This window comes from Telopea speciosissima, chromosome 10 (assembly GCF_018873765.1).
Source record: "Telopea speciosissima isolate NSW1024214 ecotype Mountain lineage chromosome 10, Tspe_v1, whole genome shotgun sequence".
In the NCBI taxonomy this organism is placed as follows: domain Eukaryota; kingdom Viridiplantae; phylum Streptophyta; class Magnoliopsida; order Proteales; family Proteaceae; genus Telopea; species Telopea speciosissima.
In genome coordinates, this window is record NC_057925.1 from 52,933,758 (window position 1) to 52,947,233 (window position 13,476).

The following is a 13,476-nucleotide window of genomic DNA, read 5'->3' on the forward strand; positions in this document are numbered from 1 at the left end:
AGCCTGCAGATACTGCATATTTAGTTCCAGGTCTAACATAAAAAAAATGAACTCTATTAACAGCAAATCAATTATTGGAGTTCACATCATCCTGCAAGGCTTATTCTCTGTACCCCAAATGGGAGAAAAAGGTTTAGATGATGATATTATGATAATGAATACAAAAAGGTTGAACTACCTGCTCAACGATTCCTGAAGTTGAATAACCTTTTTTTCTGTTTCTTCTAACTTCTTACGTCTTTCTTCACTTGATTCTTGGATTTCAGAATTTTTCCTTTCGAAATCATCAGCTCTTTGTTTTTCTGACTGGAACAATGTCTGCATGGCATAAGACCAGGATCAGTCTCAACCTAAATACCATGACAGGAATCTTTGGCAGATATAACATATGTCAGCACATACTCATCCCCCCCCCCCCCCAAAAAAAAAAAAAACTTTTTTTTTGAATAAAGTCCATGCATGCTGCAAGGTACTGCTGCTGGTACACCTTTTCTTTTTCCTTTTTTCTTTTTTAAATGAGCTTCACAAACCTATAACCTTCTGATGCATCTTCTATATGGTGAGACAACTCCATTCAAACTCCATTAGGTCTTCTACTTGTATAGCTTTACATGGTACATCCTCTAATGAACCCCTTTACTCTTCTAGGGTTTCAAAAGAGGCACAAAGAATGACAGGGAGCTTCTAGTCGACTCTTAAACCTTCTTGGCTCTGATACCAAGTTGGAAACAAAAGGATCAAAGGTAGGAGAGAAGACAAGAAGAGAGAAAGAGAAGAGGAAGAGAGAAGTTGGTGAAAGAGAGAGAAAAGAAAAAGATGAGTGCTAACTGTGGAGGTGGAGAAGTGACCTCCCTCACCTATATTGATTTAGTAACTTAAGATAAAAAAAATTACATCCATCTCCCTAGGGAGGTAAAAGGTAAAAAACATAAAAGAACATAGTGGCATAATACAAGGAAACTAACAAGATAATAACTCATGCCCAAAGTACCCTTATTACATAGCCACTCTAACAAAGATAACAAGGTAGAACGTAATTAAACCCTTTTTGGAGAGTTTTGGAGCTGTGAAAACTGTCTTTCATTGTTTTTGCTTAATTGGGATTTGGGACAATGGCGACACTTGCCTTGGATATTGCATGCCGCCGGAGTCGATTTTTGAGCATCAAGGTTACCCGGGGAGAGGTATCTCACCTAGGTAGTAGAATGATGTATACCTAGAAGGTGTTTGTAAAATTGGGGGTTTGAATTTTACTTTCATATATTGTATTACTGGTAAAATTGGGGCTTGACCAGATTGGGGTTGGTGCCCCAGACAGTGTCATTGTATTGTCAGAAGCAGGGGTAGGAGCTCCTAGCTGTTGGAGCAGTCAAAATTGTTTAGTTTATTGGGTATAATACGAAACCCTAGTTAGGGTATTACCCCGTGGATGTAGGCACACTGCCAAACCATGTACATGCTGTGTTGTGGGTGATTGCATCTGTATCTGTAGAATTGGACTGTTGTTTGACTGCAGGATAGGTATGCATAGTTCGGTAGACCTGGCAACTATATGGCAGCAGGGTGGATGTGCACATGACTATGTGATTGAGTTGTGAGAGTGTGTGTGCAGAAATTGAGACAATAACAGTGCTGATTACATTTGTTGCAATAGCTAGTGACATTCCAATACAGACAGTCATTAGTAAGCAACTAAGGTCAGTTTTGAAAAATTTTAAAGTACACTGATTCACCTCCCCTAATGTAGAAGGGGTTCGGCTAAGAGCCACTCTACAGTAGGATCAATAATAGTTGCAGCAGATCATCAATAATAGAAGTAAATCAGAATTAGAAGGTAAACACCAAAATAGAAGGTAACAAATACTAGGCAAACCTGCAGTGGGAATGGGCTCCAAAGTCCAAAGCTGATCGAGTGGAGTAGGCAGTGAGAATCTTTGCTGAAAATTTCAGCCAATTCCAATGGCTAACTTGGGAGATATGAAGAAGATCCCAAATTAGAAGGTTTAGGGCTGCGGACCAATCCAGCCAGCAACGGGGGCTCAAACTTGGATCGAGTGGAGGGCCAGTAGCAGTGAAGAACTCATCCAAATCTCGGCCTATTCTGATCAATGGATGTGAAGATATAAAACCCAAAGGTTGCAGAAACGAATCAGATCGCAGGGAGCAGCAGGAGTCTTCAGTCGATGGGTAAGAACAGCTGCAGCCTTTGAAATTAATTGGGGATGGAATCTGGTCTTCAGGATGTGTATCTCAGAGAGTTGTTGCAGTCTCAAATAATAGCAGCACAAGGGCAGATCGATTAGGATAAGAGAAGATAGGAGAAGAACGGGGATAGGGGGATGGGCTTTCTCAGCCCTGGGTCTCTCACCCACAGCTATCCCAGCTGTCGAAACAAGTCTTTACTCCCATAACTGAGTGCAAGGATGCCTCAAAACTTCATTCAATGATTCATTAAATCATTGGGGGGGGGGGGGGGGGGCGCTCTAAGGGCATTACATATTTATGGGCAGCTATGCTTGCCTTACAAGTAAGAGAAAATTAGTTGCAAGGAAAAGGAAAATTAAGGAATTTGAAACTTCTAAATAGAAGCTAAACCTACTTTCTAAATCTGAAATTAGAAACTAAACTGAGCTAAGATTGCTTAATAGACAACCACAAAATATCTAAGAGAATAATTCTGAAAATAAAAACTAAACTAAACTCCTAAATTCCCACACATAGACAAAATGGACCCTTCTAAAAAGTCTTCACACGATCTGGTCCTGGCCCACAGGATCTTCTAGTTGCATTCTCACCAAGTCAAATATGGGGCTGTGACACTGTTCACGTGAACAGTGTTTTGGCCTTTCTTCTTCATGTTTTGATCTACATCACCCCCTCTCAGCGTCAACCTGGGAATATCACAAACATTATATTTATGAAACGTGAGTTACCCCAAACATAGTTTTTGAAACGTGACGTCCCCAAGATGTAGTTTCCCTAAACATTAGGCACCCCAAGTGTAATTTACCCATAAAATATATAGAACCACTTAATTGTCTTCATGTTTATCATCCGTAAGCTTGTTTAGATAAATTCTCATGTAATGGCTATTGCTCTTGTATTTAATTGGACATTTTGAAGCTTTGACCATAATCCCTCCCAAGTCCCAACAGAATGGTTGTCTTGAAGATGAAAGAGAAGGTAACTTTACTATGACTAAATAGAAATACCTTCCAGTCATCCACTTCTGCTGTTAAAGACTCAATTTTTTCAGTATCTTGGACAATAACCGGAGTCTCCATGATGACAGGGGGTGCTTCTTCCATTGCCTTTTGTGCATTCTCTCGTTCCTCAACAAGTAAAGCATTTGTTTCATCGACTTTGATCTGCATAGCTTGCAATGAATTTTGTAATTTGGCTATCTCCTGTGCTTTTGCTTCCTCCAAGTCAGTCTGCATACATTTAAACCTTGCTAAGAGGCCATAAATATCAACCATCATATAATTTGAACATAAGTCGTCCACACTCTACATTGGTCAAAAGAGAACAATTGATGGATGCAAGAATTTGAATGCCACAAATCATGATTTGTGAAATATTGGGACTGAAATTTACACAAAATGCATTACATTGTGGCAATATCTTATGTATAAAATAGACTTGACTTGTATGCAGAAAATTCATGTTACCCTTAAGCGTTTCTCCAACTGCAAACGCCATGTGAGTTCCTCCACATTTTTTTCTAGCTTATCCTTCGCTTCTTTAAGTGCACCTGTTTCTCTTGCAGCCTAAAAAAAATTGTAAATGCACATTAACACTTGAAATTGGCTAGAGGAAGTGAGGATGTGAAACAAGTTTTCAAAGATTCACTTACGAAATGTCATATCCATGAAGCAAAGTTTGCACTGAACATTTCATAAATTTGTGTGCATGTAGAAAAATGCAAAATTGAATGCAGTTCCTATCTTAAATCACCATATGTTGAGTTCTTTATTGAAGCTTAGGAGCTTTTTATGGTTTCACATTGTTCAACGAATAAATAGAACTTCTCCGTTAGATGGAAATGAACAAAATCGTATTAAGATATCATTCATCTTCTCACAAAGCACATATTACACCTCCATTTTGTTACATTGAACATAAGTGAGTGCCCTATCGTTTTTTTTTTTCCCGGGTGAATAAAAAAAATTCATTACCAATGAGAAAGAGGACTACAACAGCCCCCAATGTAACAAAATGGAGTGCACTATCTTATTTTTTTTTTAGTGCACTATCTTACAAGGCAGTGGATCATAATGAAGATCTTCATGTCAGATGCCCATAGGTGCAACCGTGCATGCCATAAACATATGACATGCATATTAATACACCGATAAGAAGCCCAATACATATTTCTTTTCTTTTTCGGAAGTTAAAATATTGCACGTAAAAGATAAAATTATTTTGTATTCTGTTTGCTATATGAGTAATATGGAAAATATACGGGCTTTCATACACATATTTTAAACAAAATTTTGGCACAAATTTGAGCATGTCAACATGTTGCACAGTAATTACAAAGTCGGAGGTTCATAAGTCACCAAAGGAAAATTATTCTGTTCACATCAATATTTTAATGTGTTATTACCATAGTACAAGATCTCGGTGAGATCTCTCTATATTCTCGGTTTCGGCAGCTCTCCAAACGAAACCAGTTGTGATACCAATAACATACAATATCTCGGCTGAGATCTCGGTATCTCACCAACATCTCGACCTATATCTTGGTCTCGAGTCGAACCAGACCAACTAATAACTTATAAAAAGTTAAAAACCTCCTCTCGCCAATCTCAGTCTGTTGTGAAGAGAAAACCCAACTTTAGTGGATTTTTTTGGAAAATCTCACCTCTAAGTGAAGATTAAAGCCTGTGGATTCAACATTCAAGCTTCAACATCAAGAGAGGGAGTTAGTTTGCTTCTCAAGAATACTGTTAGGTAACTATTCGTCTCAAAAATAATTTTTTTTCATCGAAACATGATCAATGCTTGTCTGTTATTATGTACTTATTATATGTGATACAATGTCCACCGATCATTTTTTTCATAGAAACATGATCAAAATAGTGAAAAATATCTGTTTTACCTTCAGCCACTCGTTTTAGTACTAGTTACTCTCAAAAGGTAAGACTTGTTACACACTTACACTTGTATTTGTTTAATTTGTGTCTCTGACTTTCTTCCCAAGTTTCTAACAATTATTAACAAACCGTCGAATCATCACCATACATGATTATGAAATATGAATATGAAGCCTAATGCTTAAATGGTTTATGGTTTGATGTATTTTAATTCCTAATGCTTATTTAAGTTGTTTTACACCTCTACTTTAATTATATGAATTCTCTCTACTGGCATCCCCAAATCTGCCTCTCTTTCATTAATTATCTCCCGTGGCTCCTGGTCCCCTCTGTCCCCCTCCCCCCCCCCCTACCCCCATCCCACTCATTCGGACAAAGTAACCTGGCTCCTAGGTCTAGGCCTTTCTCCCCCCCTCCCCTACCCCCATCCCACTCATTCAGACAAAGTAACCTGGCTCCCCTCCCACATTGGTATGTTTAGCTCCCGCTCCGCTTGGGATTTTGTTAGACCCCATGGCCCACCTGTCCATTGGCACAACCTTGTTTGGTCCGAAGGCCATATTCCTAGACACTTCTTCAATGTATGGAGAGCCCTAAACCTTTGCCTTCCCACCCAATCTTTCCTCATTCACCGCCGCATCCTTACATCCCCCTCCTGTATCCTTTGCCAGAACAGTGTTGAGGACTTCAACCACCTTTTCTTTTCTTGCCCCCTAGCCTCCTTTATTTGGAAAAAAGCTCTTCAGTCCATGTGGCCCCAATCCAGACGGTACCTTCCCTTCGCTCGGGACTAGCTTTGACTTGGTATGTCCTTTTCTAGTAGCTCTATTTGTGACACTGTTGGCAAGCTTGTGTTCGGGGCTGCTATCTCTCACATCTGAATGGAGCGGAATCTTCATAGATGGACTTCCAACTCCCAGTCTATTGACATGATTTGGAAAGCCATCTTTTTTTATATTAGCTCTAGGCTTCATTGCTTTCCCATAGATTTCTTTTAGACTCCCCAAGGAACAGGCACATTGTTGTTACCTAGGGTTTCGATTCCTCTCTCTTTAACTCTCCTAACCAGGCTCCCTAGACTGTGGCTTTTGTTTTATATAGTTCCCCTCCCCCCTCCCTTTCCCCTGTGTATTCCCCTGCGTTTGGGGTTTTGGTAATGAATTTTTTATTCAACAAAAAAAATTGTATGAGTTCTAAATATTGTGTGACTTAGCCTAAGCCCTAAGGTAGACCTCACATACGCCATAGACTATCAATCTAGGGTCCGAAGTCAAAGTACCATTTTGGGTTTGAATTTGTAAAAACTAATGTTCCCACTGTGTTTAGAAAGCCTAAAATAGGGAGGATGTCAAGTTTCAAGACCTATCTTGGCCATATGGCCACTGAAACCTACCATCGAGTTAAGATAGCAAAAAATGCAAGATCTAGCATCTCTGTATATCTTGGTTTTGTGGCCTGGCGAAACCGAACTCTAAAACCTTGGTTATTACATGGCTAGGCATTTCTATAATTTCCTCAAATCTAATATAATTTTATTGATTAATACCCAGACAAGTTCATAAGTCAATTTCCCAGAGTATATGCTTGACATTTTTTCTGTGCCTCATCAGACAAGCTCAATGAGTCATATAGATAGAAAGTAGCAACAACAATATAAATATTCACATCTTCAGACCAGACATGTCAATGAGCTTAGTTCATCAACAAATGAGTATTCATCACTTCCAATCAAATGTATTTTACCTATAAAAGAAATCAGCCAAATATGCACCATTGGATATGCCCACAACTATCGCCGGCATTTGATCCTTACCTGCCCTCACCAATCTCATGTCTAATTTATGTATGCTATTTGTGTATCAAACAATCAATATATTGAAAATTTCTGGCACAAATATTCAGAATATAAAATAAATATTACAACTCTGCCACAAGGATCACCAGTACTGACCATTTTGAGCTTCCTCAGCTCTCTCCTGGCAATTCTTCCCCTCCATCTGCATTGAGACACAATTGATGCCCTCTTAAGCTTCTTATGGTAGGATGAAGCTCTATGACAACGCCACCGTGCCTGCACATTTATTATTATTTTTCCCAGGAGAGAGCAGATTTTTTAGAGCGGTGCAAAGAAAAAAAATGGGTCTTCCAAGTTGTAGTAAATAACCTGAATAGCAATTGCTCCTTTGGTCTGTTTCCTATATCTAAAATCATTGCGAGCAGCCATTGCCCTTAGACCTGTCTGCACGACAAGCACTGACAAACGAAGCCGGCTGTAAGCATTTCTGGTCTGATATTTGCGCATGTTTTTTTGAATTTTCACAGCAGCTGAATCCTTTCTCATAAGCTCATACATTTTGTAAGCCAGTCTTCCTACAAGTCGTATTGCAAGCATGTGAATTTTCCCTTTCTTTCTCATGGAGAAAAAAGAATAAATATTGCATATTTCCGTGCCACAATTTAACATGACTAGGTCCAAGCTGATAAAATCATAACCATGTGCTTCTATTTACCTTATCAACCAACAAACCAATGAAAATCGGTTCATTGCATGCTTCTATGAACCTACTTTCATATTTTGAAGCTTTTTCAGAAGGACTCACCTCTCCACCAAGACTGAATACAAATAGAAGCCTTCCGTAATGCAGCAAACTGTTTCCGAGCAATATGTGTTCGCATTTTCCGCTGAATAGTATTAGCTGCACCACTAAGTACCTCAGCTCTCCGTGCATCTAACTCGGCCATCTGGCCAGCTCTTAGGAAAACCTTGGTTTTCCCTATCTGCAAAACCATTTAGCAATCCTCTAAATGAGCAAAGTGACTAATAAGCACATGATTTTATTGAATGGGAAAATAAGAAGAGAAAAAGAACAGAATGGTCTGAGTTTGTATTGATTGCGGTGCATAAAAGAGTAGGTCCTTGGTAATCCCATAGAGCTGAATGAAACATGAATGGGTGCTACTCTGCTAGAATATCTAATTTAAGTTCCTAAGCATATGCCCCGAAGGGAATTCAACATCTAGAGAATTTAAGTTTATATACCATGTGTAATGATAGTCATAGTACCTGAGAACCAGTAAGACCCTTCTTTTCCAGTATCTTCTTACATGCAACCTTTTCATCATAGCTGTACAGGAACAAAAGATGCTCAGACAAGAAAACATACCCTATGACCATGTAAAATTTGCAGACTTGAAGACTTCAAGTGACCAACTACAAACACCCTACAAAGCACAAAAAACCTCCTATGTAATCTACCATTGAAGCTATATAGAGGGTACTTACTTCCCTTCCAAGACCTCTGGTGCAAGAATGCCAAACCGGTTGAGAAATTCAAAAAATGTACGGCGAGTAGGGTATCCTGCACAACTGATTCTGATAGCCTCTAGAACACCCTAGATGACAATGAAATAAGTATTGAAGGAACATAAACAAATGAAAAAGGATATCTGTTTGATAAAGCAGCTAAAGATTGCTTGATTTCAAATTATACTCACACCACATCGCAATTGCTGCATGACATTGACATTCTCAAATATGGCAGGTTTGAGAAGATTGTTTGGCTTGACACATCTAATGTAGTGAGGTTCAGTTGAATTTAATGTCTCCATCAATTGCTGAAGTTGCAGCTGCATCAATCAGATTCTATCATGATTAGATATTAACTCGTCACATGGTAAAAAGGGAGCTAAGATTGGTGCTGGGATCTCATGTGAATGATGTATGCTTTGATACCTTTTAATGAACATAAATTACTTTAGGTAGAATCTGCCTTTTCAACCACATCAAAGAAGAAGAGATACCTTAAAACGAGAACCAATGGAAGAGAACTTGGAAGATTTGGATGTCTCCTCTGGGAGCAGAGGGAATAAACCTGCTACAAAAGGACATTTGGAAGCACTCAACAAGTCTTGATGCTCAGGAACAACATAGTCTTTATTTTTGTCTAGAAATTGATCAGACTGATACAACACCTGAAAGGAAATATGTAGCATGAAGATATTTAGATGCAACAAAAACTCATTTACAAAGCATTTGATGCTGTATTAGTCAAACTCACCTCTCCAGCATAGTGTGCAATGGTAAAATCTGTACGGGAGAGTTTTGGCTTGATGAAGCGTTTGTGATTTTTGAATATCTGATAAAGCTTCTGAGAAAAGGTTTCATGTGTAGACTTTGGAAACATACTGGAAATAGAATAATTGAAACAAATAAAACTTAATTCAGGCATCAAAAGAAGAAGCTTAACTACGTCTATTCCATAAACAGCTTTATAAGACCTAATCTTTCTATGATAAATGAATCATGAGTAGAGGACCAAGTCCCTCAAGAATTCTAGAGAAAAGTAAATCAGAAGAAACATTAACATACCAGGCTTCATCTAGGAGAGCAATGATTCCTCCAGGTTTCTGCAAAAGAAACGGCGTAGTAAAATTCCATACAGTCTACAGTATGCAAATGAGTGAAACGAAAGTAAAGTTCATCCAGAATTAATATCTGAATTGAAAGCATTGTAGATGATTTAACAATAAGGAAATCAGCATGCATTAAAATTGAACCTGGACTGCAGGTTATCATAAGCCCCAAAGTTTCTATTTAGCTAGAACCACTCAGCGCAGTATTTAAGACCACGACTTGCAAACTTTGAGATAATTCAGAACTTTTCCCCCTTTTCCTTTTATAAATATATATATATATATATATATATATATATATATATATATATATTTTTATTTTATTTTTTTTTGGGGGGGGAGGGGGTTAGCAACTGCTACAAGATCTCATTAGGAACAAAAGGTAGGTAAAAAGTGTGTTAAAACGGAATCGCACAAGATGGTCAAATATGAGATCGAAGAAAACCACGAACAAGACAATCGCAAACATAATCAGATTTCCGTGGTTCAGTTTTGTGAGAAACCTACATCCACGGGAAGAGCAGCGGCAAACTTTTCACTAAGCAAAAATGAAGATACAACTTATTTCGTTTAACCCTAGAATGAGAGAAAGTGCCTTAAATATACGGCTACAAAAATTTTTGGCCCAACCCTCCGCGTTACGAACTAAATCTCAACTTTTTCTCCCTTCGGTTCTGATCCGCATCGCACTCGGATCCTTAGAATACAAGACATACTCAACAAAGTGGTTGTAATATGGGTACAAGGGTATAATTGTCCATTAGGGTTTAGTTGGTGTTGCCCGAAGGGTATAACTGTAACTTGTATCTCATAAGTTTCATTATAAATAAGAGAGGGCTTATGTCTCATAGACATAAGTTCAATTCCTCAAAAGCCATCATGGTATCAGAGCAAAGTCTCGACATTGGGAGTTGAACCCTAATGAAGCCCTAGACACACCGCCGCCTCGGTTTCAGCGCCACCAACTACTGTCACTCACACTCTCTCTCTCTCTCTCTTGGCCTCTCAGTTTTATCACCGGCCACCTCTCTCTCTCTCTCTCTCGGTTTTACCGCCAGTCCCCACCACCACTTTTCCCATCGCCTTGCCTTGCCTCTCCTTCTTCGTCTCCCTTGGTGATGATTTCTTTCCCACCAAGGGATCTTTCCTTGTTTATGATCTAAATCTCCTTGTATTTTTTGGAGTTTTCTATGTGGTAGGATCTCTTTCTTTGTTCCCAATTTCACTGTGATCAGCAGCCATGTTAGACATGTCGACTGCATCTACCAGACATGAAGGAGTAGTCCTACAGCGTTATCGCGACTTTCCTTCATTCCCTATGAGCTCCGTTAAACTCGATAGGAGCAACTACCTGATGTGGTCTAGGTCCTGTTCTCTTGCTATGGGTTCCCGTGGTTTGTCTGGCCACCTTACAGGAGATTCTGCTAAGCCTGATGCTGCTGGTCCCGCTCAAATTAAATGGGATACTGACAACTGCCTGGTTATGTCGTATCTCCTCAATTCTATGGATCATACCATTGCCCAGGGTTACCTTCTTGACACTGCCGCAAAGATCTGGAAGGCCGCAAAGGAACCTTATTCCCATGTTGGTAATGATGCCCAGCACTATGAAATCAAGAAGAAGATCCATAACCTGGAACAGAGAGAGCTATCTCTGTCCCAATATTACCCTGCCATGAGAGGTATGTGGCAAACCTTGGATTTTTTTGGGCATGTCACTGCAACATGTGATGCAGATATTGTTGCTTTCAGAAAGTAGGGAGATAAGCTCCGTGTTTATGACTTTCTTGCTGGTCTAAACATGGAATTCGACCAGATTAGGGCTCAGTGTCCTTAATAGGGATCCTTGGAGAAAGCTTATGCTATGGTCTACTCTGAAGATAACCATCATACTGCTATGGTTCATCCTGTGCCCATGGAACATTCAGCACTTCATACTGGTTCTGGCCCTCCATCTCGTGGGAACTCTTCCCATGGAAATGTTCCTCCTGGTGCGGGTAATATTGTCCCTGAGAAGGCACCTGTGAAGTGTGATTTCTGTGGGAAGGAACGCCATACTAGAGACAGATGCTGGAAGCTACATGGGCGTCCTCCTCCTTCTCCTTCTCGTGGTTGTAGGCAGAGTCATCCCACTGGTGCTGTTGCCCATCTTACCACTACTGAGGATTCCGCTACCAATGCTCCTCTCTCTTCTGATGATCTCCACCATCTGCGTCGTCTGATGACCCAGCTCAAGACTTCTTCATCATCCTTATTGCCATCTGCCAGCGCTGCTTCTGTCACTATCTTACCACCGTCATCTAACAGTTCTTCCTCTACTTCAGGTATTCCTTCCGGTGGCCATTGTGCCTCAGTCATTTCCCTTCCCTGGATAATTGACTCAGGCGCCACCGATTATATGACTGCTTCTCCTCCCTATTTTTCTCATTATACTCCCTTGTCAAGTAACGGAAAAGTTCGTGTTGCTGATGGATCTCTCTCCTCTCTTTGTGACAAGGGATCCATCAAGTGTTCCCATAACTTATCTCTATCATCTATTCTCCATGTCCCTAATTTCTCTACTAATTTATTGTTTATTAGTAGTCTCACAAGGGATTTAAATTGCCAAGTAACTTTTTTTCCATCTCACTGTATTTTTCAGGACATGGAAATGGGACGTACGATTGGCAATGGTAAATTGGATGGTCTTTACCTACTTGAGAACTCTCCACCAACTTTGACTATTGTTGCTTCTCTTCCTGGTTCATCTACTTTTGCAGTATCGGAGTTACATAGATGGCATCGTAATTTGGGTCATCCCCCTTTAGGAACTTTATCTAGACTTTTCCCCATGGTACAAAATTTCGCGATATATCGCCGAAATTTCGGTAATTTCGACACTACCGGGACGAGATGGGCTTCCGAAATGAAAAAAGTTCAAATTTCGGTATATTTCGGCATATTTCGGTATATTTCATGGAAATACTGTGAATTGAGCAGTATATTTCGGTAAATTTCGTAGAAATACTGTGTATTGAGTATTGAACTATTGACTATTATGAAGTTTATGAGTTATGACTTATGCACTTATGACTTTATGAGTTTAAACTTTAAAGTTTAAACTAAAGGCTACATTTGACTTTATTTTTGTTTCATTACTTTGTTTAAATTTCTTATTATGTCTTTTAGTACTTAAACAATATGTATTTAACTATTTTATACAACAGGGTCCGACCGTATACAGTCAATCAAGGGTGCAAACCCAAAACACCACTTTGAGTTCATTTTTTTTTGCAATATGAAGGTTTAAATGTGTTTATTTAGCTAAAATAAGGGTGTCCATGAAGTATCAGGCCTAGATATGGCCAAATACCCACCGAGATGGACTCCCGAAATATCGCAGAAAAAATGCAATATTTCGGAGAAATTTCGGATATTTCGGATATCTCGGTAGGCCCGAGATACCGATATATCGCGAGATATAGTACTATGCTTTTCCCTGAGTTGGTTAAACAATGTAATCCAAATAGTTTTTTTTTAATGATGCTTGCATTTTTGCAAAACAAACTAGGGCTGTTTACCCCGTTTCTGATAATAGAAGTTTGTTTCCTTTTAGTGTGATACATTCTGATGTCTGGGGCGCTCCCTGGTGTATGTCTACTTCTAGTTTTAAATGGTTTTTTACATTTATCGATTGTTTTAGTCACACCACTTGGGTTTATATACTATACCAAAAGAGCGATGTGTTCTCATGCTTTCAATCTTTCCATAAGATGGTCTGGTCTCCACTCAATTTGATGCCAAGGTCAAGATTCTTCGAACTGACAATGGTACGGAGTATCTGGATGGTTCTTTCCGGTTATATTTATCTGATCATGGGAAAACCCATCAGACTAGCTGTGTTGACACCCCTACCCAGAATGGTGTTGCTGAAAGCATAGTTCTAAAACTCGCCGAGATCTCGGAAAACTCGACCTGGTCGAGA

At 39.4% G+C, this 13,476-nt stretch overlaps 1 protein-coding gene across 2 annotated transcripts in view; it reads right to left on the reverse strand.

Annotated features, from left to right (window-relative positions):
* LOC122642699 (myosin-11-like) overlaps nucleotides 1-13,476 on the reverse strand; it is a 52,055-nt gene that overhangs the window by 18,814 nt on the left and 19,765 nt on the right. For both annotated transcript variants that reach the window (XM_043836254.1, XM_043836255.1), the window contains 12 exons: nucleotides 9,469-9,506; nucleotides 9,158-9,284; nucleotides 8,901-9,071; nucleotides 8,595-8,726; nucleotides 8,383-8,492; nucleotides 8,164-8,224; nucleotides 7,700-7,877; nucleotides 7,264-7,469; nucleotides 7,051-7,170; nucleotides 3,672-3,770; nucleotides 3,213-3,434; nucleotides 179-318 (listed from right to left, as the gene is read on the reverse strand). In XM_043836254.1, the coding sequence (XP_043692189.1) occupies nucleotides 179-318; nucleotides 3,213-3,434; nucleotides 3,672-3,770; nucleotides 7,051-7,170; nucleotides 7,264-7,469; nucleotides 7,700-7,877; nucleotides 8,164-8,224; nucleotides 8,383-8,492; nucleotides 8,595-8,726; nucleotides 8,901-9,071; nucleotides 9,158-9,284; nucleotides 9,469-9,506 (1,604 nt within the window). The remainder of the gene's footprint in view (nucleotides 1-178; nucleotides 319-3,212; nucleotides 3,435-3,671; nucleotides 3,771-7,050; nucleotides 7,171-7,263; nucleotides 7,470-7,699; nucleotides 7,878-8,163; nucleotides 8,225-8,382; nucleotides 8,493-8,594; nucleotides 8,727-8,900; nucleotides 9,072-9,157; nucleotides 9,285-9,468; nucleotides 9,507-13,476) is intronic.